At 43.8% G+C, this 19955-nt stretch overlaps 6 protein-coding genes across 6 annotated transcripts; 4 read left to right on the plus strand and 2 right to left on the minus strand.

Moving 5' to 3' along the window:
• Positions 1-2342: 2342 nt before the first annotated feature.
• AOL_s00080g350 (uncharacterized protein) lies at positions 2343-3611 on the plus strand (the record flags this gene model as incomplete). The annotated part of the gene is made up of 1 exon (XM_011124725.1): positions 2343-3611. One exon carries the CDS (start codon positions 2343-2345, stop codon positions 3609-3611), a length of 1269 nt encoding a protein of 422 aa, XP_011123027.1.
• Positions 3612-4491: 880 nt separating this feature from the next.
• On the minus strand, positions 4492-5256 carry AOL_s00080g351 (uncharacterized protein; the record flags this gene model as incomplete). Its single annotated transcript, XM_011124726.1, has 3 exons — positions 4492-4552; positions 4642-5012; positions 5104-5256. 3 exons carry the CDS (start codon positions 5254-5256, stop codon positions 4492-4494), a joined length of 585 nt encoding a protein of 194 aa, XP_011123028.1.
• Positions 5257-5714: 458 nt separating this feature from the next.
• On the plus strand, positions 5715-8462 carry AOL_s00080g352 (uncharacterized protein; the record flags this gene model as incomplete). The annotated part of the gene is made up of 2 exons (XM_011124727.1): positions 5715-6029; positions 6126-8462. 2 exons carry the CDS (start codon positions 5715-5717, stop codon positions 8460-8462), a joined length of 2652 nt encoding a protein of 883 aa, XP_011123029.1.
• Positions 8463-8854: 392 nt separating this feature from the next.
• On the plus strand, positions 8855-9521 carry AOL_s00080g353 (uncharacterized protein; the record flags this gene model as incomplete). Its single annotated transcript, XM_011124728.1, has 3 exons — positions 8855-9007; positions 9282-9364; positions 9437-9521. The coding sequence occupies 3 exons, from the start codon at positions 8855-8857 to the stop codon at positions 9519-9521; spliced, it is 321 nt and encodes a 106-aa protein (XP_011123030.1).
• Positions 9522-9921: 400 nt separating this feature from the next.
• Positions 9922-11294, minus strand: AOL_s00080g354 (uncharacterized protein; the record flags this gene model as incomplete). Its single annotated transcript, XM_011124729.1, has 2 exons — positions 9922-10540; positions 10606-11294. The coding sequence occupies 2 exons, from the start codon at positions 11292-11294 to the stop codon at positions 9922-9924; spliced, it is 1308 nt and encodes a 435-aa protein (XP_011123031.1).
• A 7170-nt stretch (positions 11295-18464) lies between these two features.
• On the plus strand, positions 18465-18860 carry AOL_s00080g355 (uncharacterized protein; the record flags this gene model as incomplete). Its single annotated transcript, XM_011124730.1, has 1 exon — positions 18465-18860. The coding sequence occupies one exon, from the start codon at positions 18465-18467 to the stop codon at positions 18858-18860; it is 396 nt and encodes a 131-aa protein (XP_011123032.1).
• Positions 18861-19955: the final 1095 nt, after the last annotated feature.

The following is a 19955-nucleotide window of genomic DNA, read 5'->3' on the forward strand; positions in this document are numbered from 1 at the left end:
AGTGGCCTGACAGGGGCCCCGTACGAATCCAAGTGACCCATTCGTTCGGTTGGCTTTGTTGCACCAGGCTGGGCAAGCTGAAGAGAGACAACCAGACAACCACAATCACTGTTGGGGGATAATCGGCTGCCTGGAAGCCTCGCTTTTCTCCCCACCGGCCGGACCAGACCAGACCAGGTGTGCGTTTCGTTTCTAATTGAAATTTCGGTTCTCTTTTTTTGGCTAGAGATTAATTAATATGGGGTTACCTACTCACAGGCTGTTTAGGGTCAGAGAAGGTAATGAGTGAATGAAAGAATATGAGCTGCATGGAATAGTGAGGGTAGTTAGTCAGCAAGGTACAGACAGACCTTACCTGCTCTTCGACCCCAGTAATATTAGCCAGTATCAGCACGTACATACTTAAGCTAGAGATGCAGTACATGCATGCTGGCTTAGTACTTACATGCATCTGAACTGAAGTCGTCGTGGTATAATATAATATATCGCCAGGCAGCCAATTCGAAACATTTTGCATTCTTCAGAGTCAGTTTGGTCAGTTCAGGTTGGACGAGAGAGCAAAAAGAACTTCTTAACAGAAACAACACAAACAAATCTCTTTCGTCTCGACCAGCCGGATCCTCTTCAGCTGCTGTTCCTTCTTTGACCTTTCTCCATAATCATCATCATCGCCATCATCGCCATCATCATCATTATCATCATCATCATCACCACCGTCACTATCATCACCATCTTCAGGGCCACCGTCACATCATCACCACATTTGCTTCATCCCACAGGATAACTTCCTTCGTTCTTCTAATCTCCCCACTTAGGACTATCGTTTGATATTAATCATCAGTAGGCCGGGAAGACCTATATTTATATACTTCACACAGAGAAAGTATATACGATATACCCACCTAATTATAGGATAAGATAGTGGCATCCCGTGGAGCTCTCGGCTTCGTCCTTTTCAAGTTCACGAACTTAAGCTTTGTACTTGTTCACCCCGGCCTGGTGAATTCGCAACTAGCAAGCTATCTGAAACGGCGTAGCGTAGTCCCAACTTAACTTGCACTTGGACCCCACGACGGTTGGGTTGCATCTCGAGACACTCCGACAGAAAGTCAGAGCTCAATCGACTAGCTAGTTCGAATTATTCAGCTAGTTCAACCAGGTCGACTCATCCTCGACCGCTCGTTTTTTTTTTATAGTTTTTTCGTCTTTTAGTTTTCGCCTCAGTTAGCGGTAAGTTTATATCCCGTGCCTTTCCCTGGTTCGATTAGTATTCCTTTAGCCTTGTTTCAATATTACTTATACTCGTGTCGATGGTACTAACCAGGCTCCCTCACATCCTAGCTCCCTCACAAAAAAAGACAAAAGGGAAAGGACCATCCGTATCTAAGCTTTCTTCTCCTCCCAATCACTGCTATTGTTCGACACTTTAGTCGTCTCTAGTTTCGTCCTTGTGTACACAGGTACCTGGCTGGCGGTCCACTATTGCCCGGATTCTCTAGTACCTAGCCATACCTCGCTCCACATTTCCATTCCTTCGTTATCGCCTTTCCAGTTTAGCCTAAGCAAATTACCATTCGGCTGTCCCTGCAAGGTTCCCAATCGGTTTTTTTTGTTCAGAGGACGTCTCGCGTCTAGAAGGTGGTGGAAGGACAGCGGCAGACGTAGACCGGGGAGTTCCAGCCAGTCATTCGCTGTCCCACCTTTTTAACTTCTTTCGATACATTTTATCCCACCAGGACACAAAAATCGTCCCGCCAAACCCAGGTTCTTTCATTGCAGGTATTCCGTGCTTGTGCTCGTGCTCGTGGGCCCTTGACCTGTTGTCTTCTGCTCAGGCAGGTGGTAACTCTTTTTGGGATTTGGAAGCCCGCTTGTCCTTTTAAAAAAAAACACTTCAAAATTTTTTCTTCTTATCAGGGAGGGACATCCCTTGGGGACTCATATAACGATATCGATCGACCAGGCCACTTTTGGAACGTTTTTTTTTTTTTTGGTTTGTTGAAAGGTCATTTTTTATCAATCTCATTTTTCTCCTCTTTCGCAAAACTACCTCACTAGAAAGAAAGAAAGAAACTCGGGAATTGGAAAGTATCTCGAAGAAGCTATTATCTATAGCTTAAATAACATCTGAGTTGGCTGTTCTCACACACGCCCCTCGCATCTGGTTTATTTGCTCATTGCGGACCCCACGTCTGCGGTCCGCTTTGAAAATACCTTCTAGACCCCTCCAAGACCAGTCACTTCCACTTTTTCGAACCTTCGTTCACTCTCCACTCTTCCAGTTCTCTCAATCAGCAATTGAGATGACTTCGCCCAGCAGCGAGCCTGCCTCTCCACCAGCCATGTCGTCTTCCAGGATCACCTTCCCTCACAGAATAACAAAAACCGAAGTTCTTTCCATAAATCCCTCGGACGTCAAGTTCGAACTCTCCGCCGATCCGTCGGTTCATCCTTACGAGGATCCAACATTTACCACTTCTTCTTCGTCTCAAACTGGCAAAGCCATCCTCCTCGCTGCTGAGCGACTCCGTTCGAGCGATGTCCCAGTCGCATTCCCCACCGAAACTGTGTATGGTTTAGGAGCAGATGCCACTCGCGATGAAGCCGTAAGAAATATCTTCACGATCAAGGGCCGGCCGGCCGATAACCCTCTGATCGTTCATATCGGTTCTCTCAAACAGGCCCGAGAGCTTCTCAGGCCAGCAAATGCTTCTCCCACAGAAACCTTTGAGATACCAGCAATCTACAAACCCCTGATCGACAAGTTCTGGCCAGGGCCGCTGACCATACTCCTACCATTACCACCAAACTCAAAACTTTCACCCCACGTCTATGCCACGCAGACGACTGTCGGTGTACGCATGCCAGCTCATCCTGTCGCACTAGCTCTCGCCTTAGCCTCGAACCTTCCAATTGCCGCCCCCTCAGCTAATAAATCAGGTCTTCCATCACCTACGACTGCTAAACACGTCGCTGTCGACCTGTACAAACGCGTAGAGCTTATCCTAGACGGTGGTAGTTGTATCGTCGGGCTTGAAAGTACTGTGGTCGACGGGCTTTCGAGTCCTCCTGCAATCCTCAGACCTGGAGGCGTGAGTCTAGAACAAATCAGAGAATGTGAAGGGTGGGAAGGAGTCATCGTCCATAAGGAGGACGGTGGAGGAAATAGCGGGGGCGGGGCGAATGGAGCCGCAAGTGGGGCTGCGCCGAGAGCACCAGGGATGAAGTACAAACACTACTCGCCAACATGTGGGGTCAGACTGTACCTCCCGAACACAGACCAACCGAGTGTTGAAATGCTGAAATCCACAGCCTTCGGAAGTGACTCTAGGGTTGCCCGGCTGGGAGTTTTAAGAACTAGACAATGGAAGGAGTTGGATGATAAACAAGTTGAATGGCTGAGAGAGAGAAATGTAGAACTAGTTGAAGAGAGCTTGGGAACTAGTGGAGAAGAGATCTCGAGGAAACTTTTCGGGGCGCTAAGAAGGATGGACGACGAAGGGGTTGTTGTGGTGCATATCGAGGGAATCGAAGAGGATATGGAAGGGTTGGCTGTCATGAATCGATTGAAGAAGGCCGCCAGTGTTGTTATCCGTCGTCGGGACGTTTAAACTGACGATGATAAACCCAAATTAATCGGAGTCTCTAGACCTGGGCAACAGTATTTTTTTCAAAGGCTCAAAAGAGGAGGTATTGTGATTTTATTCTTTTCTTTTCTTTTCTAACTACAGTTTTTGTTATGGGATACATATTATCGCTTGCGTGCATGGGACATGGCGTTCACACAGACTTTCCAATTACACCACTACTTTTTATTACCACGAATCATTCTTCCTCCCCTTTCCTTTCTTCTCTACTTCTTCTTTACAATACTACTACCACTATTGTTACTATTATTATTATTACTACTACTTAGATGCTTGCTGGTGTTTTTTGGACTGTACACAAAAAGCTGGCCGGGTCTTAATAATGTTTTTCTTTCTTCATTATCATTTTTATTGATGGCCAAGGATTTCCTTCCTCCCCCCCCTCCTTTTTTTTCTACCCTCTCTCTGATTACTCTAATTATGGGGTAGTTAATATTACTGTGCAGCGGGTCCTTTTCTTTACTTTGCCTAACTTAATGTTTTTACTTGAATTGATGGTTGGCCTGTAAGTACGCGCAGAGGAGATGATAGACGGCCCTTAATGGCATATACGCGTGGACCCTGATTATCATATTGATGATAAAGCGGGGGAGGTTTAGATAATCACTCTACCACTTTTTCCAGATAGCTAGTACTACTAGTACATACCTTATTATTCATACACTATCTATACCAAGAAACAGTCTAGAATGAATGAACGAATAAATGAGATAAATATAGATGGGGAATATAGACATTAGAACCAAAGTATATTAGAAGGCTATAGAACAGGAAACTCCCCGGGCCTTCCGGAGAAAAGATTATACAAAATCCCGCTAATAAATTATGCAGGTTTTCGTTGGGATTATAAGCCTTCTCGCAGTTTGTTTGCAATGATCTTGCTGCCGATATTCCATGCATTGTACCTGAGAATTAAAAAATGATAGTTAGCATTCGAACACTCCCATAGAATATCCCACGATATAAAAGACCGTATGAAGGAAAGGTGACATACAATCCCTGTTCGCTGAAGTCTAACTTCTGAGGATTCAACTCATGCGCCGGCGGCTTGCTAACTCTAGCAGCGACAGCACTTGGGTCGGTTTCCAGCACAATACCATCATCCACGATCTCATCAATAGCCAAGCTGACAAGGTCATAATTCTCAATAATAGTTCTCTTGTCCGTAGTATTCTTTAATAGAATACTTAAAGCATCTCGAAGAGCCAGGACGACGTTATACAGTAATATGGGGTTTTCGGAGAGAGCACCGATGACATAGAGGGTTACGTCGGATTCGGGCTTGTAGACTACGATACGGTTGTCGTAGAGGATTATGTCGGAGGACTGCTTGTAGGTTTTAGAGTGGAGGCCTTTCTCGAAGTTCTGAATTGATGTTTTAGCCATGTTAGTAGATGTATAATACCCCGGGGGATTAGGAAAAGTATATTATATATATCGGGATCTGGGACAGTACCTGCTGGTCCTTGAGGGTAGGATAAGGATTCGAACCTGGCTCGCCGGGAGCAGTGGGGTGGGGGGCGGAATAGTACTTTGCGAGTACGCGATTACCGTCCTGATCGATGATGAGGATGGCGTTGATGGTGAAGAGGGAGAGATTGCCGGACATGGTTGCGAGATTTATATTTCGACGGGTATCTCTAGCCTTCGTTATCGGTATCTTGAAGCTATCAATCGAAGAAGATGAGGTGGTGGAATGGGGGGGGTATGTGGGTATCTCTGAAGGGAAGAGGAGGGGGGTGTCGAGGAGGGTTTTGGAGAAGATAGAATAGCTTAGGGAAGTTAACACGTTCTTCGAGGCAGCTTGGGAGCGCAAGCTTTCGGTTTGGTTTGGGCTGGACAAATGCCAAGACTCGTTTGACGGCTTAGCTTGCAACCACAAAGCTGGAATTTCGGTCAACGCAAAATTCTTTGACTTTTTTTCAACTTCCTTAGCTACTTAAATCTTTTTTGTTATCTCGACGGGTCGGTCAATTCTTTTTCTTTTTTCTTTTTCTAGACATAATATTCGGGAGAGGGCGATAAGATACGGCAAGGGAGAAGGAAGAGAAGAAGGGAAAGAAGGGGATGACGAGTTTACCATCTGCCACTCGCCCGTTAACAAGGCTGGCTCAATCTTCACTAATCACTCGATCAAATGCTATTCAAAGTCTTTGCTATCGATGCCAAGTTCTAGCATTGAAGGATAGTCCTGCACAATTGTTTGTAGCAGGACAGTCGCAAAGACGGTATTTGAATATAAGATGGGGAACTAAGGAACATATTCCTGGTGTCAAGGTCAGGAAGGGTAAACGGCAGAGATTGATCGAAGCCGGGAAGAAGACATCCATGGGGGCTCCCCAGTTGACGACTGATGAGTTGAAGGATACTTATGCGCCGGAGGTATTTACTATATCTATTCATTCCTATCTACTTATATACATTGGAAAGTTAACAAGAACTAATCTTCTGTGTTTCTTTCTTTCTGATGAGGGATAGTTATTTGTATTTCGATCTGATATCGCTTCTGGGAATATCAATGCTGCGATGCAATCGCTCACCAACCTCATCGAACTCGATATCCTCCGTCACTCTGACTCGCATAACCTCGCACAGGCTCTCCACGAAGCCTTCCGTTCAAAGAGCCTCCCTAAGGCCACTGTGATTAAATACATCTCCACGGTATTCGACTACCTCAAATCCGGCCAACTTCCAAAACACTACCTTGCTCACGTTCACATCCTCTCAACACTCAAGGAAGCCGAAGAATGGACTTTGGGGAACGAATACTGGAATTGGCTTAAAGACCAAAACTTGGACCACCTGAACGCCCGTGTTTTCGGCGCCGTCATTGAGTTTTTAGCATACCAAGGTGCTCCACTGGAGGATTTGGAAAATCTCTACTCTCTAGCTCTCGAGAAGTTTTCAAAGGCTGAAGATGCAGGTGGTGGTATGCATCACAGAGCTACAAGCCTTACATTGGTACAAGGGATCATTACTGCCAGAATATTAAACCAAAATTGGAGATCGGCGTATGAAGCGTTGGATATTGTGGCAAGATTACATCCTACACAGGTACCTACAAGGATCTACGAGTTGTTTATACACAATAGACCTTCCAGGGAAGGGTATTTGATATTTTTGATGGCGTGTAGAGCCGGGACGAGATTAAACGGGAAATCACTGATGTGGATTATTTCAAATTGGTGGAAAGAGACTATGGACGAAAAGGGTGTGTTACAGCTCGTTCTAGCATACCTGGCAATCGGTGGGAAAGCTTCGGTTATCCTGTTGAATAAAGTGATCTTTGGATTACTGGGAAGATTGCCCGAAGCTCCCGAGCCCCCGGCTCCATTGGGGACTTTGATAAAAAGTGAGTTAGAAGGTGCGGATGAAAGAACGGCTGAAGAGAAAGAGAAGGAATCAAAGGAGTGGGAGGAATGGGAAAAGAAGATGGAAGACTATCAGGCTGCTGTCAATCCTATGTTTGGGACTATCCGACGGACAATAGAATTGTTCGATGGGGTTAATGTCGAGCCTGATATTATTACATATTGCAATATCATCAGTCAGGCTGCTAGAAGACATTTGAGACAGATTGTGGCGGCAGCGATGAGGGAGATCGATTCAACAGTCAGGAGTGGGAAGGGGATTCTAGATGAAGCACCGTATAGAGTGATCATGGGAGCCTGCGGGAGTTTGGCGGATCAAGAAGGAGTGAAAAAGTCATGGGAGGGGTTGGTTGAGTGGAGAAAAAAGTATCTGGAAGAAACTATGAAGGCGAAATACCAACCCGGAAGGGTATGGACTGGAATTACGAAGGAAGGGGCTAGAGATCATGAATTGATGTCTTGGAAGGCGTTGATCCGGGCTGGATTTGAGGCTGGGATGAAGCCTTATATCCTAGAACAGTTGAATAAATATCAAAACCAGTTCAGCCAGAGGCTGACAAGCGAGATTAGGTTGGAATTGGTACGACGGGAGGGAAGTTTACAAAAGAGTTTGAAGAACGAAGCGGAAATGTTAGCTGCGGCGGTGAAGACGGGGAAGGATTCCATTGATACTTCATCCAACCCCTTACGAAAACAATCCCGTATTATATCTACCGGTGTTCCTGAAACAAACTACGCAGAGTTGAGAGCAGAGGTGGAGGAATACAATAAGATATTGGATGTTATGGAGAAGGTTATTAGGAGTACCGTTGCCTATGACTTTTCGACGTTGGATCTGGATTTGGGCAGTTTAGGGGTGCCGGAGATGACGGAAGACGATGTTGGACAGTTGAGGGAGGTTTATGAACATTTTCAGAAGAATATGCCCAGAAACCCGTGGTTGACGGCGACGCACGATCCAAAGACTGATCTCGCGGGGTTGCAGCTTGCGAATGAAAAGAAGAATAGTAGTCAAGGGGAAATAAAGGAAGGGGAAGAAGTCAAAGAGGGGGAAGCTACCGAAGTAGAAGCAAAAGAAGAAGACATGAGAAATCCAGAAGTTAAGACAGGAGGAAAAGGAAAGGGTGAGATAGATGATGGAGCATGGGGAGAACGAAGGAGCGTGACGGGATATTCTATAAACCAATTGAGGTTTGAGAATTGGATTACGATGAATCGACTGCTATACCTAGCGGAGAAAGGAGCGACCTGGAGGGAGAAAGGTGGAGGAGGAGTCAAGGGAGTTGTACAAAGTTTTAACCGGCGGGAAGTTAAAGCGAAGGCTGTTATCAAGGAAGTCGAGGGACTGGAGGGGAGGCAATGGGAGGAGGAAGTCCTTTCGTTGCGAGCTTCTTTAGCTTTGATTGGTAGTAAGTCCGAAGCACAAAACTCTGAAGTGGATTAGATGGATAGAGTAGAATAGTGCCTGTACATAGTGTATATTATAAGAACAAAGACCTTTTATTATCTTTTTTATTATTCATCTAATCATATAGTATTCCATAAGCATTTATCAGTCACAAAAGTTGTGAAGCCCAATTTAGGAGTGGAGATGTTGCATTTTGGCGGAGGATCCTTTTTTTGGTGTTGTTGTGGTTGCGCCTTTGTAACGCTGCGTCACAAATTAAATTGGGCACGTTAACTAACGTTCTCTCGCTCAGTTGTCAGTCCACGCTTCCATCCCCAGTATACCTCACTCCTCTTCCTCCCGTTCCATCTCCACAACTTCGAACGCTCAAAACATATCTCCAACCTCTTGAAGCTCGAACAAGACTACCTTTGTAATTACGATTCAAGATGTTAATCAAGTATGCTCTTCTTTCCTCTCCTTTGTTTATGGTGGCTCTAGGGAGCTTTGGGTGGAACAAGATGACTAATCTAGTCGTGTTAATAAGAGTCCGAACTTTGACCGGAAAGGAAATCGAGCTCGATATCGAACCCGATTATAAAGTACGACGCTCTCCCCCGATAGTCTTCTCTGCTTCTGGCTGTTCTCTGTAGCTTTTCCAAAGACACGCCGGTGGATTTTTCCTCTTGCTTTCTTTTAGGGGAAGTTCGCGTGGTGGACCGACAACCCCGCCCCCGCCCCCGCTACACACCTCATCGGAGACATGGAACCGAGCAAAGAGAACGCCGGAAGCTTTGGAAACCGTTGTTTTCGCCTTTTTAAGGTGTTTTAGGGGTACTAGAGACTGATTTTATATTTTTTGGTGATATAATATAGGTCTTTAAGATTAAGGAACGTGTCGAGGAGAAGGAAGGAATTCCACCGGCCCAGCAGCGTTTGATTTTCGGTGGTAAACAGATGTATGCCAGTCATTCATACCTTTTTAGTATTTGGTGGTTGAACGGCAGTGACTAACGATGGTTGAAATATAGGGCCGACGATAAGGCGGCTTCGGAGTATAACCTTGAAGGAGGAGCTACGCTGCACTTGGTTCTTGCTCTAAGAGGAGGACGGTGAATGACCATTTTTCTAGGGACGGTTTTGAAGCATTACTTTTTATTTTATCTTCGATTTTATACGGACCAATAAGAATGAGCTGTAGATCGAAATACAAGTGCTTTTTTCCCCTTCTTTTTTTGGAATGGACGGGTTGAATCTATGGACATGGCGGTGGTTTATTTACAGTATGCGTGCTTTATTCGACGGGTCCCCGTTTAGATTGTCTTGCCTTTTTGGTTATTATGCGTCCTGGTTCATTGGATGTAGCTTTATTTATACATCAGCCTTATGATTCCCCGAGTTTCTGTTCCTGGTCATTATTTTCATTCAAGACTTGCAGGGTTTAAGGTTGCCCCCGGATATGGTATAATATGAGTAGAGGGTACTATCCCTTCAAACGACGTAGATCGGGAAATGGTTAACCGATGAATCGACTGACCGGCAGCCAATACTTCTCCAGATCCCAATATTTCCTCCTGACACCCTTCCATTCTCCATCTCCTTCCATCTTCTTACTATCCACCTCCACTTCTATCCATTCAGTCTCCAACCCAGCTTCAAGTAAATCAATATCGACAACCTTCTTATAAACGTCATAGGCAATCTGTCTATCTGCCCCAAGACCGTTGAAAAACCCAAACTTCCCTTCCGGGTTCAACAACGCAATAACATACTCTGTAAAAAACAGTTTAAGTTGCGAATAATCCTCGGCAAATGTATCGAAATAAATAGCGTCAAAAGTGACATCTCCATCGTTTACCAACTTGGGAAGGATTTCTTGCCATTTTCCGGAGTGGATTGTTACATTTGGATTCTTTGAAAGAGGGGAGGTTGATAGCTTTTGAAGGATTTGAGGGTGGGCTTCTATTATATGGTGGGATGAGGGGGTAGGGGAGGAGGATTGGAAGTAGGAGTCGATTATTCCCATGCCGTAGCCTATGTTTAAGATCTTTGGACCGGTGGGGATGGCGGGTGTTAGGAGGTGCTGGACGGTTAGGGACATTATGTGGGATTCCCAGGACATCATTACGCCGTTTCTATATTATATTCCTTTTAGTATAGGAGTAATTGGACCTTCTTTCGGGGGCTATATGGGACTTACTTGTCTTCATCGAGGATTTTATCGTCATCGATTGAGAGTGTGGAGGAGAGGTATACATCGCTTGTGACGGGTATAGCTTCCTCTGTTGCTTTTTCTAAAGCTGTTTGCTCCGTTGATACTAATTCCGGTGCTTCCTCTTCTTCTATTCCTTCCTGTGTATCTTTATTCTGTTCTGTCGAGATGTCTATTATGGCATCTTCATCCATTTCTTCGCCGTCGTCTTCGTCGTCATCCTCGTCGTCGAGAGCCATATACCCATCCAACCTTCCAAATAATAGTTCAGCACGAACACCAGCATCAACCATAACTTCGTATAACTCCTTCAATCCAAGTCTATAAGCAATACACCCTGGAGTTTCGTTATTGATATCTAAGGAATTCCATATCGCCCCGTTTTGGAGTAATAACTCTAGGGTTTTTGTAGCCTTTGTCAGCGGCGGGAGAGAGAGTTCGTCTTCTTTTCTTTCAATTGAAGCTCCATTGCTTCCGTTTGTGTGATGAGATTCTTGGTTTGAAGGAAGAGGGAGGGGATTTGTTTCGAAAGAAGCGATGGCAAGGTGGAGTGGTGTTCGGAGGGTGGCGGGTTCTTGGACGTTTGGAGTGTGGGATTTTAGCAGAGAGCGGAGGAGGAGGAGGTTGTGGTCTGTGGCGGCCAGCAGGAGCGACTGGGCTTCTGTGGAGAGGGACATGTCGTATTTTTTGTATTTTATTGGGTTGTGCACAGGTGGATTGAGGATGGATTGTGAGGAGGGGAGTGGTGGGGGTTTGGAGAGGGTTTTTTTTTTATTTCAAGATTTTAAGCCGCCTTTGCATCAGAGCTGGAGCTTGGACAGGGGTCGGTGTTAGCGAATTGGGGAAAAGCTTAGGCAAATATTTATGTCATTGGATACTTAATTTAAGTACTTAAGTCAGTATTTACTTACCATTAAACTCTAGATGTTATATTATATTGGGAACATAGCCGATACTATCAATAATGGAGGTGTCTCTGAGAAATACATCCACCAAATCATTTATTCAATTGATCTTATCCGCTCGTCAATCTTATCTTTCAAGTTCACAGAAAGAGAAAGTTGAGCCTCTGTGGCGTTATACTTAGCGAGAGGTGGTCTGTGCTTTACCTGTCAGTTGAATTCGGTCAAGATCTGTCCAGCTCTACTCCGTTTACGTAAAACCTTATGCATCATATTATCTAATATACGGTGGAAGAAAGATCTACAATCAATTATATCTGGAGTACTAGATAGCGATGATTTGATCAAGTATTTAAAATATGGACTGGCAAGCCTGACTTAAGCTTGCTAATCGGACATATAGAAATCAATGCCTGTGCAGCTTCAACCGTTAACCTGTGGCTGTTGTGGCTGAATTCAAACCTATCTGAGAAATGGGAGTACAAGCACCCAAAATCGGCCCGAGAGCTAGATATCGTAGTGACGAGGATTACTTAGTTTTTTAACAGGCTGCCGCGGTATGGTAAAAAAAAACCCCCAATCCGTAAAATACATTAATAGAGCGCATCATTATCAATGGGCTAATTGAATGCAGATCCGGCATATCCCGTAACTCGTGCATGCGAGGCTGGAAATTTAAAGTCCAAAGGGTTACAAGTTGAAAGTCTACGAACCTAATTCTCGGGGCCAAGGTAGGGCTGAAATTCCGGCTGATAGCTGTTACACCGTGCGACTTTCTCTGCTAACTTCAAAAGTACTTAACGGCTGCAATTATACTCGCACTAACTTGAGAGTTTTACGTTAGTTGGAGATAAAAAACCATTTCTGGGTGGGAAGAGAGAAAAAAGTTAGTTTTAGAGAGGTAACCAATCTTTTGAAGTTGTGAGGATACATGTCTAGCATTCAATGTCGTCTTGGAAATATGCAAGCCGTCCTAGAGTCAATTCGGTTAAATCTTAAATTTCACGCGCAAAAAAAAAAGTATCGATCGTTTACTGATCTTCTCGGGACAAGGGTCGAAATCGGGGGACCCGGGACTGTAAAGAAAATGCAAGCCAGTTCACATCCCGATTACAGGTCTGGGCGCGTTCTTTTTTTTTTTTGCTTATAAGCATTCCGGTATGATTAGTCTACAGACAGACATATAGCATTTTTGCCCTTCGTATTTCTCCTTGATTCTAGACCCGACCATTTCTCGTATCGGTAAGAATATTGATATGTATGTATTATGTATTATCTCGAGGAAGGCAATTTGCCATTATCAGTCAGTCTATGTTACACAACAGGGGGGGTTACGCTAGCCTTTATGAGAGAAAGTGTATGTACATACCTATTTACCTTGACACTGCATGAATTTATGTATGCAAGGTCATGGCAAAACCGTGGCATCGACGGTTTGTATTTGTGATCTAGATCGAGTTAATGGCATATAACGTTAATCGAGGGGGTTTCGGTGGTAAAGTGAAGGGAGTGCTTTGATACAAATGCTTTAACTCCGAGGTTATCTTCAATAATGAACCTTGAGACTTAAACTAAGGCCTAAGCTGGGGGTACTGTAGTAAGTGCTTAGGTAGGTACCTATATCGTGTTGATATACTTGAGATATGTGTGTAACGTACTTATGTAATTAGAGGAGTTGTATAAGTGAGTCCCGGCTGGGTAACTATGTTACAATGTTGAATCTTGGCAAGAATTCAATATCGAATACTATGTCGATCACTGTCGCTTTTGATGACGATGATGATTCTTTCTAAAAGAGGAATACGGTCTCGTAGACCTCGAAATCAATCTGTGAATGAATGAATATAATATTGTGTTGCTGTGCGGCTGTGTCAATATATTGATAACTCTTTGACGTATTATTGACACATATTTTGAAGAGAGAAAGAGTATTGCTGCTTCTTTCTCTCCCTTCTCCCTCCACCTCAGCATCGTCGTGCTTAAACTAATTATTGTCTTCTAACTATTCCTTCATATATCATAGATGATATAAACATCGCGCGCATCAAAAATTAAAGCAGACTCAGCTGAGAAGACCACTGCTCTCCAACGAGAAACCATCCTAAAACAAGCCCGGCCGGTGCCATCCTAGTAAGTTGTTGACTCGACATTTTAATGTATATAGAAACTGCGATTGACCTTAGCTATTACAGAGCTCCTCTTTCAGCAACGAATGATGAGGCAAAAGCAGTTCAGATCCCGGTCTAGCCGTGATGGGGGGGCGCCAAAAAATGCATACAGGCGCCCTAGAGATAGGAGGCTAAGGTAGCACACTCTTCTACAGGCTTTGTGCGAGATAGTGCACCTGTTCCTCGAGACCCGACGGCCAGTTGACAGCTGTGGGGAAGACGAGACCTTTCCGAAAACCCTGAGATACCTCGTCTCGTACCCAGACCTGCATGGAAGTGAGATACCTCCGGGAACAAAGTATGCCATTGAATTTTACGGTGGCGACGATAATCGATAATAATACCCATGCAGCTAATTGTGCAAATGGAGAGGTCGCGGGACAGTAAATACACTATTCAATCTTGTCTGAGATTCCTATCAACAAGCCCGGGCCAAGTGACCTGGTACGACTTATCGGATTGGAGCCCCGCAACCCTTATATTCTCAGGGAATATCTAGTGAGGCACATGCTAAAGAGGTTTTCAGGGATATATAAATGTATATATTAAAATAAAGCTTATTATTTTTAACATTTACGATAAATTTGTCTAAATAACAATAGATAATAAAGGACGCCATCTAGGGTTTCTTGGCCTAAAATTAGTAATTATCCTAGTGAAGAAGTTTTAAAATTAGATTTTTAAAATCCTTTAGAACAATAACGTTTTGCTTCTTAGTGCGTCTGGTAAGAATCGAAAATATTAAAGATATTATAGATAGTCATCTAGTAGAAGAAGAGAAAGATATTTCCTGTCGCAAAAAACCAAAAAAAGATGAGAAAAGCGGCAGAAGAATTTTAGGAGGAGCTGCTTCGCCAGCTACTTGAGTCAGCCGTAACTTAGGAAAATCGTATTATGGTTATAATTTTAGTTAGGTCAAGATGGATGTAACAGTTGATAGGTTCATTTGTGGAATTTTATATCTGGTATATGTATTCTACAATCGTGTGCACAGCACAGTCGAGGAGTCTGGCGACGAGACAAAACTAAACCTAGGGCTGTTTATTTGGGCTCTGATAGCTACTTAGTAGTTAGTCCAATCGAAAAAAAAAGCTGACTAGCTACCAATGGATAGAGAGATACTTAGGAAGTATGTTGGGTGGCGGGATTTCCCAGAAGAGGCTGGACAACTGTTTGATAAATCGACGTAGCGACGCACGAGACAAGGGATTTCCTAGCTTCAATGTCTCCGATTAATGGGCAACCTGTGGTATACCAGGATACCATGGGCAAGCTAGAAGATCGATACGATTGTAACTGCCGGACAAATAGGATACAGCTAGGCTAGCATCCGTTTTGCAAGCTTGTGTCTCGGTTATGGTATAGTAACTGGGGTGGTGAATATTCATATGCAGTCATTTTTGTTATTGCAGCATCGATGCATCTCTCGGCGATTCGCTGGTCAAAGAAAAAAAAAGACTTGGCTTGTGCTACCGTTTCCTTATTCCTTGAAGGTGCATGAAATAGGATTTATCGAGATAAACGAATTGCAATGCCCCTTCCCTTTTTTTTTGGCTTGGTTTGTAACGGCAGATCTATAATCCTGACCGATAAAATAACAAAAGATCTTATGGCTGATAAATACTCTAAAAATAAGTATTTTGTTTTTTGTTGAAGTTCTGGTATACGGTCAGCTTCAATGCGTGGGGGGTACTTCCTTCCTTCCTCTTCAATGCAACTTACAATTCCTGGCCGTGTTCTAGGTTAAAGCGACGGTGTAGGGCTGAGAAGGATCGGTTTGTTCAAGAACAACTTAACCAGCCATGCCGGACGGGGGAGGGTGGGAAAAAAAATGACACAAAGCTTAATCGATCCTCCAAGTCCTTCCATTCCCGTGCCAATTACTCCAAGCCGTCGCTTGGGCCTTCCTTACTTTCGTTCGTTCTCTCACGTTCGCTTTTGAGTATTCCTGATTATTCTTTTTTGCATCATCGCTCCATGCATAAAGTCACTGCTATGTAAGTCAGATTTTCACTTTCATTTCCGTAATCGTATACGTATTCTTCATTCCTGTGCCCAACGGGATGATATCAGTCCTTTCCTTGGCGTCAATCACGGTATTTCTTGGCGTCTATTTAAACGCCCTGGAATTTTTGATGTCTCCCTCTGCATGGGGCTTTGATTGGGAAGAAAGAATATGATGGCAGTATCTTAGATTAATCTTTGAGCTAGAGGCGTAAGCACACGTCGACAAGGGGGGGATCGTGTAACCCATACACATGCATGAATCATTCACGTTCTCTCTTTCACTCTCTCTTTCTTTCTTTCTTTCTTTTTTCCCCTTGTGCAATTATGCGAAAGATGTTCTTGACTACTCCATTCCTCCGACTTAAGGACCGAGGATAACGAAGTTGCAAGCAAGTACGCAAATACGCAAGGTAGCAAGAAGCAAAGCAAGGTTGGTGGCAAAGCTACGTTGTCTAAGTGGAGGGGAAGCTCATGTAGGGTCCTTCTTTTTCTTTTTTCGTCCTCTTGGGGGATTAAAATTAAATTTACGGACTCGTCCCGCAGGCACGATTACGATTGGAGGCTCGTAGATCATGTGGGATACGGTACTTACTTGCACAGGTTTTACCTTTCCCACGTTCCCTTTCTTGGGTTCGGAACCGGGAACAGGATTTAACCTTTCCTTTAAGCTAGCTGGGCGTCCTTTTTTCTTTTGAGATCATGGTAGGTGCTGATAGCAAAGCGCGCGAAGCTGAGCTATAAATGTGGATACTTATGATCAGCCCTGGGAGCTCGGGAACTCTGCATGCATGAGGAAGTGGAAGGAGGAGAAGGAGGATGAGGAGAAGGAGGCACGGGTTAAGGGTACCATCTCGTAGCTTTCGAATAGGGGACTAAAAACGGTTTATCGTTTTTCTTTTCTTTCTTTCTTGCTTGGGGTTTGTGTGATATCGTGATGTCTTGAACCAAGATATTGGTTGTCGTCATAGTGCTGTTGACATGTTTGGCGGTGGTTTCAAATTGGGGTGGTGGACGTTTGTCAATGTTGAATTCGAAGCATGTGAAGCAGACAAAAAAAAATCAAGATCAGTATGGGATTGCATAGCCTCAATGTTAACCCCAAGGTTTGACGTTCGAGAAGAATATCACCAATGATACTACTAATGATGTCGAGGGGGGGCCCGGGAAGAGGAGGAATTAAAAGCCAGGGTTATGACAACATCGGTAGATTGTAATTCCGATACTAACTAATTCGCATGCATCCTTGACCTTTTTTTTTTCATGGAATGTAAGCAAGTAACAATGAAATCTTGTGAAGAATGCAGACCGTAAAGAAGCTTAAGGGTATTTACGGGTGGTCAGTTATCTTCCCATGTAATAGAGAAAGTAAGTATGATTTTCGCGAATTCGCTTGGGGGAACAAGCGTTCCGGGGGGCTGGATGCAGGTTACAAGGCTGTACCGACTTGACCAGAAAAGCGAGTATCTCGACTGCCCCAGAACTGAACCGACCCAAAGTTCTAATTCTATTTCGTAGGCCAAGCTAGGGGTTATACCGTTATATACATACACATGTACTGGCTATGTATACCATTCATCTCTATTGTTGGATCCGGCTTTAGTTAGCTTTACATAGTATACTATAGTACGATAGTGAAGGGGGGGAAGAGGAGGGGGCTTTATTACGATGTCAAGTTTCAAATATGAGATTCCCTCGCCGTCTAGTATAGTTAGCATGCTATCCCTTCTGCACGCGTACGCACCGACCACCCGTGAAGCTCCGAAGCAATGAGCGAGTCTGGATATAAGAAGGAGGGGTTAGGGATTATTTCCTGAAGGACCATGTGCTCATTTTTACATACATACATATTTCATACATATAATCCATACTTCATACGTCCATACATACTATACGGAAGGTACTTGATCCTTTTTTTATATTTCAAACTGACAGACATGCATAACGGATTATAACATCGTTCAAGGCTTTATTAATTCTAAAAGCTACCCTGTCACTTTTTTCGATTCCTCCCCTTCCTTCCTTTCTTTTGTTTCTTCTTTTATTTATTTCTTCCTTCCTTTCTTCTGTTTCTCTTTGTTCATTTCATATTTCTTATCTTGTTCCGGTTTGTTCCTAAAAAATAATAATCCTGACTCTTGCGAAATTCCACCGTGCGAATAAGCTTGTTCGAGCGGGTATTTCAGACGTCAAGGAGGTGGTTTAAAATTATTTGCTTCTTGAGACCTGGCCTGGGTACTTGTTAGCCAGCCAGCCAGCCAGGTGCAACCAGTCAGCCAGCACAGTCTGGATTGGATAACGGGCTTTAGTTATAAAGTACACCCTTTTTCTTCTTCTTCTTCTTCTTCCTCTTCTCTTCTAGTTTAATTTTCTTCTTCCTCCTTTACCCAACCCTTTTGGAATTCTTCAATATCATCAGATATTCCCCTGACGTATACGTAAGTGTTTTCGTTAAAAGCGTGTCTTTGAAATGTGGTCAGTCTGGTCCGGTCTTGTGCTAATTAATCCATTCGTTCTCACCAAACAGGTATTATACCCAAAATAAGTTCCCCAACCAGCCAACGTTTGATTGGCATCATTCTTGTTGAAGGGAACGCAACACAACGGCAACACATTCGACCTCGATCGATATCAATTGATCAATCCGGACTCGATTCGATTCAGGACTTCAATTCAATCCTTTTCATCGATCAGATAATAACCAACTACACGAAGAACTTATAATATATACTTAGTATATATATATACTTATATACAAAAAGAACATCACCAGATGACTTCAACTGAAATCCTCTCCACGGCCACAGGCCTCAAATCCATCAAATCCGCTTTTCGCAACCGTAGCCGAAGAAGATCCACAAGCTCCAAAGCAAGCATAAGTTCCAACGGGTCACCCAAAATGGGGGCCATGATGGACCCTGCTGCCACTGCTGCAGCTTCAAACTTGGCATCACGGAATTATCCACACGTCCACATTAAGGAGATGGTATACGAGGCTTGCACTAGGATACCAAAGCATAGCTACGAGGAGAGCATAAGCGATTGTACTTGTGGGAAGAGAGTGGTGGATAGGTACAGAGAGATGTGTGGACTGAAGGATTCTGAATGTCCTGGGTGTAAGTTCGACTTCGAGGAGAGGGAGGAGAGTGATGATGAGTATTGCTATTGATCTTAGCATATATTTCTCGATCTCTCATGATGCGCTGCACTGGTCAAATACTACGATATGAAGGATTTGATAACTTTCTCATGAAGCTTATGAGGTTATGATTGTTTTGGATATTCTTGGATATTTCTTTTCGTTCTTTTCGATTCTTGGGAGTTTTGTTCGTGTTCATGCATCTATCTGGGCTTGGAATTAACTATATTAGAGGAACGTCCGTCATCAACGGGGGGGACATATTGATATCAGCGATTTCGAAATTGTTGGAATTCGGATTTATTTCATTTTCAGCGTCTTGCGAGCATGTTTCTTCATTCGTTATACCCTTTCTGTCCCGGTCTTTTGAAAAGGCTAGCTCTTTCTGGTTTTCAGTTTTTATTCTATAGAATGGTATTCGGGATGGAAAGGTCATTTCCTTACTTACGTTACTAAGTACTTAGTTACTTATCAGTAGTTCGTTATTTTGAAGTCAACCAAAGCAGTTCATTGTTCCCGGGTGGGATTCCTTTTCTAAAATTTAACGCCATTATGGGGAATATAATAGCCTGATACTAAAATCAGATCAATTAGGGTATGGTAATAGCCGCTCCGAGATATCCGAAGAAAATTGCGACAGGTGACCATGTGAACCCGTTCTCTATAACTCCCAGATTATTGTGGTGCAGATGGCTGATATTGGCGCATGGACAATGCAGCAGCTGTCACAATATGGACCAGGCTGTTGACCAAGTAGCTACCAGTAGATGCTTTATAAGCTTTATATCAGGCCATGCTCGCGGCTACACGATAACTACAGCTAAACTACAGCTATAGCTAGTTCTGCCCGAGCTTAGCTTTATCAGCTCTATGTAGAGCTAGTTAGTCTCGAGATAGTCTAGTCTCGAGATAGTCTAGTCTCAAGAGGTATTAAGTAGTCCCGGGCACTGCTATTCGTAGCCAGCATTTATGGAGCACTCCACAGTAGTTACTTAGGTATCTGGGTAGGTACCTCAGCTCAGTCGTCATGGTTGTGGCCATCGTAAGGCATGGCGGAGCTGGGCTTTGTTGCTGTGTGGCACACCTTGGGTTTGACGATGTGTTGCGATGAGGTCGATGTGTTGT

Source organism: Orbilia oligospora (genome assembly GCF_000225545.1).
Source record: "Orbilia oligospora ATCC 24927 unplaced genomic scaffold scaffold00080, whole genome shotgun sequence".
Classification (NCBI taxonomy): domain Eukaryota; kingdom Fungi; phylum Ascomycota; class Orbiliomycetes; order Orbiliales; family Orbiliaceae; genus Orbilia; species Orbilia oligospora.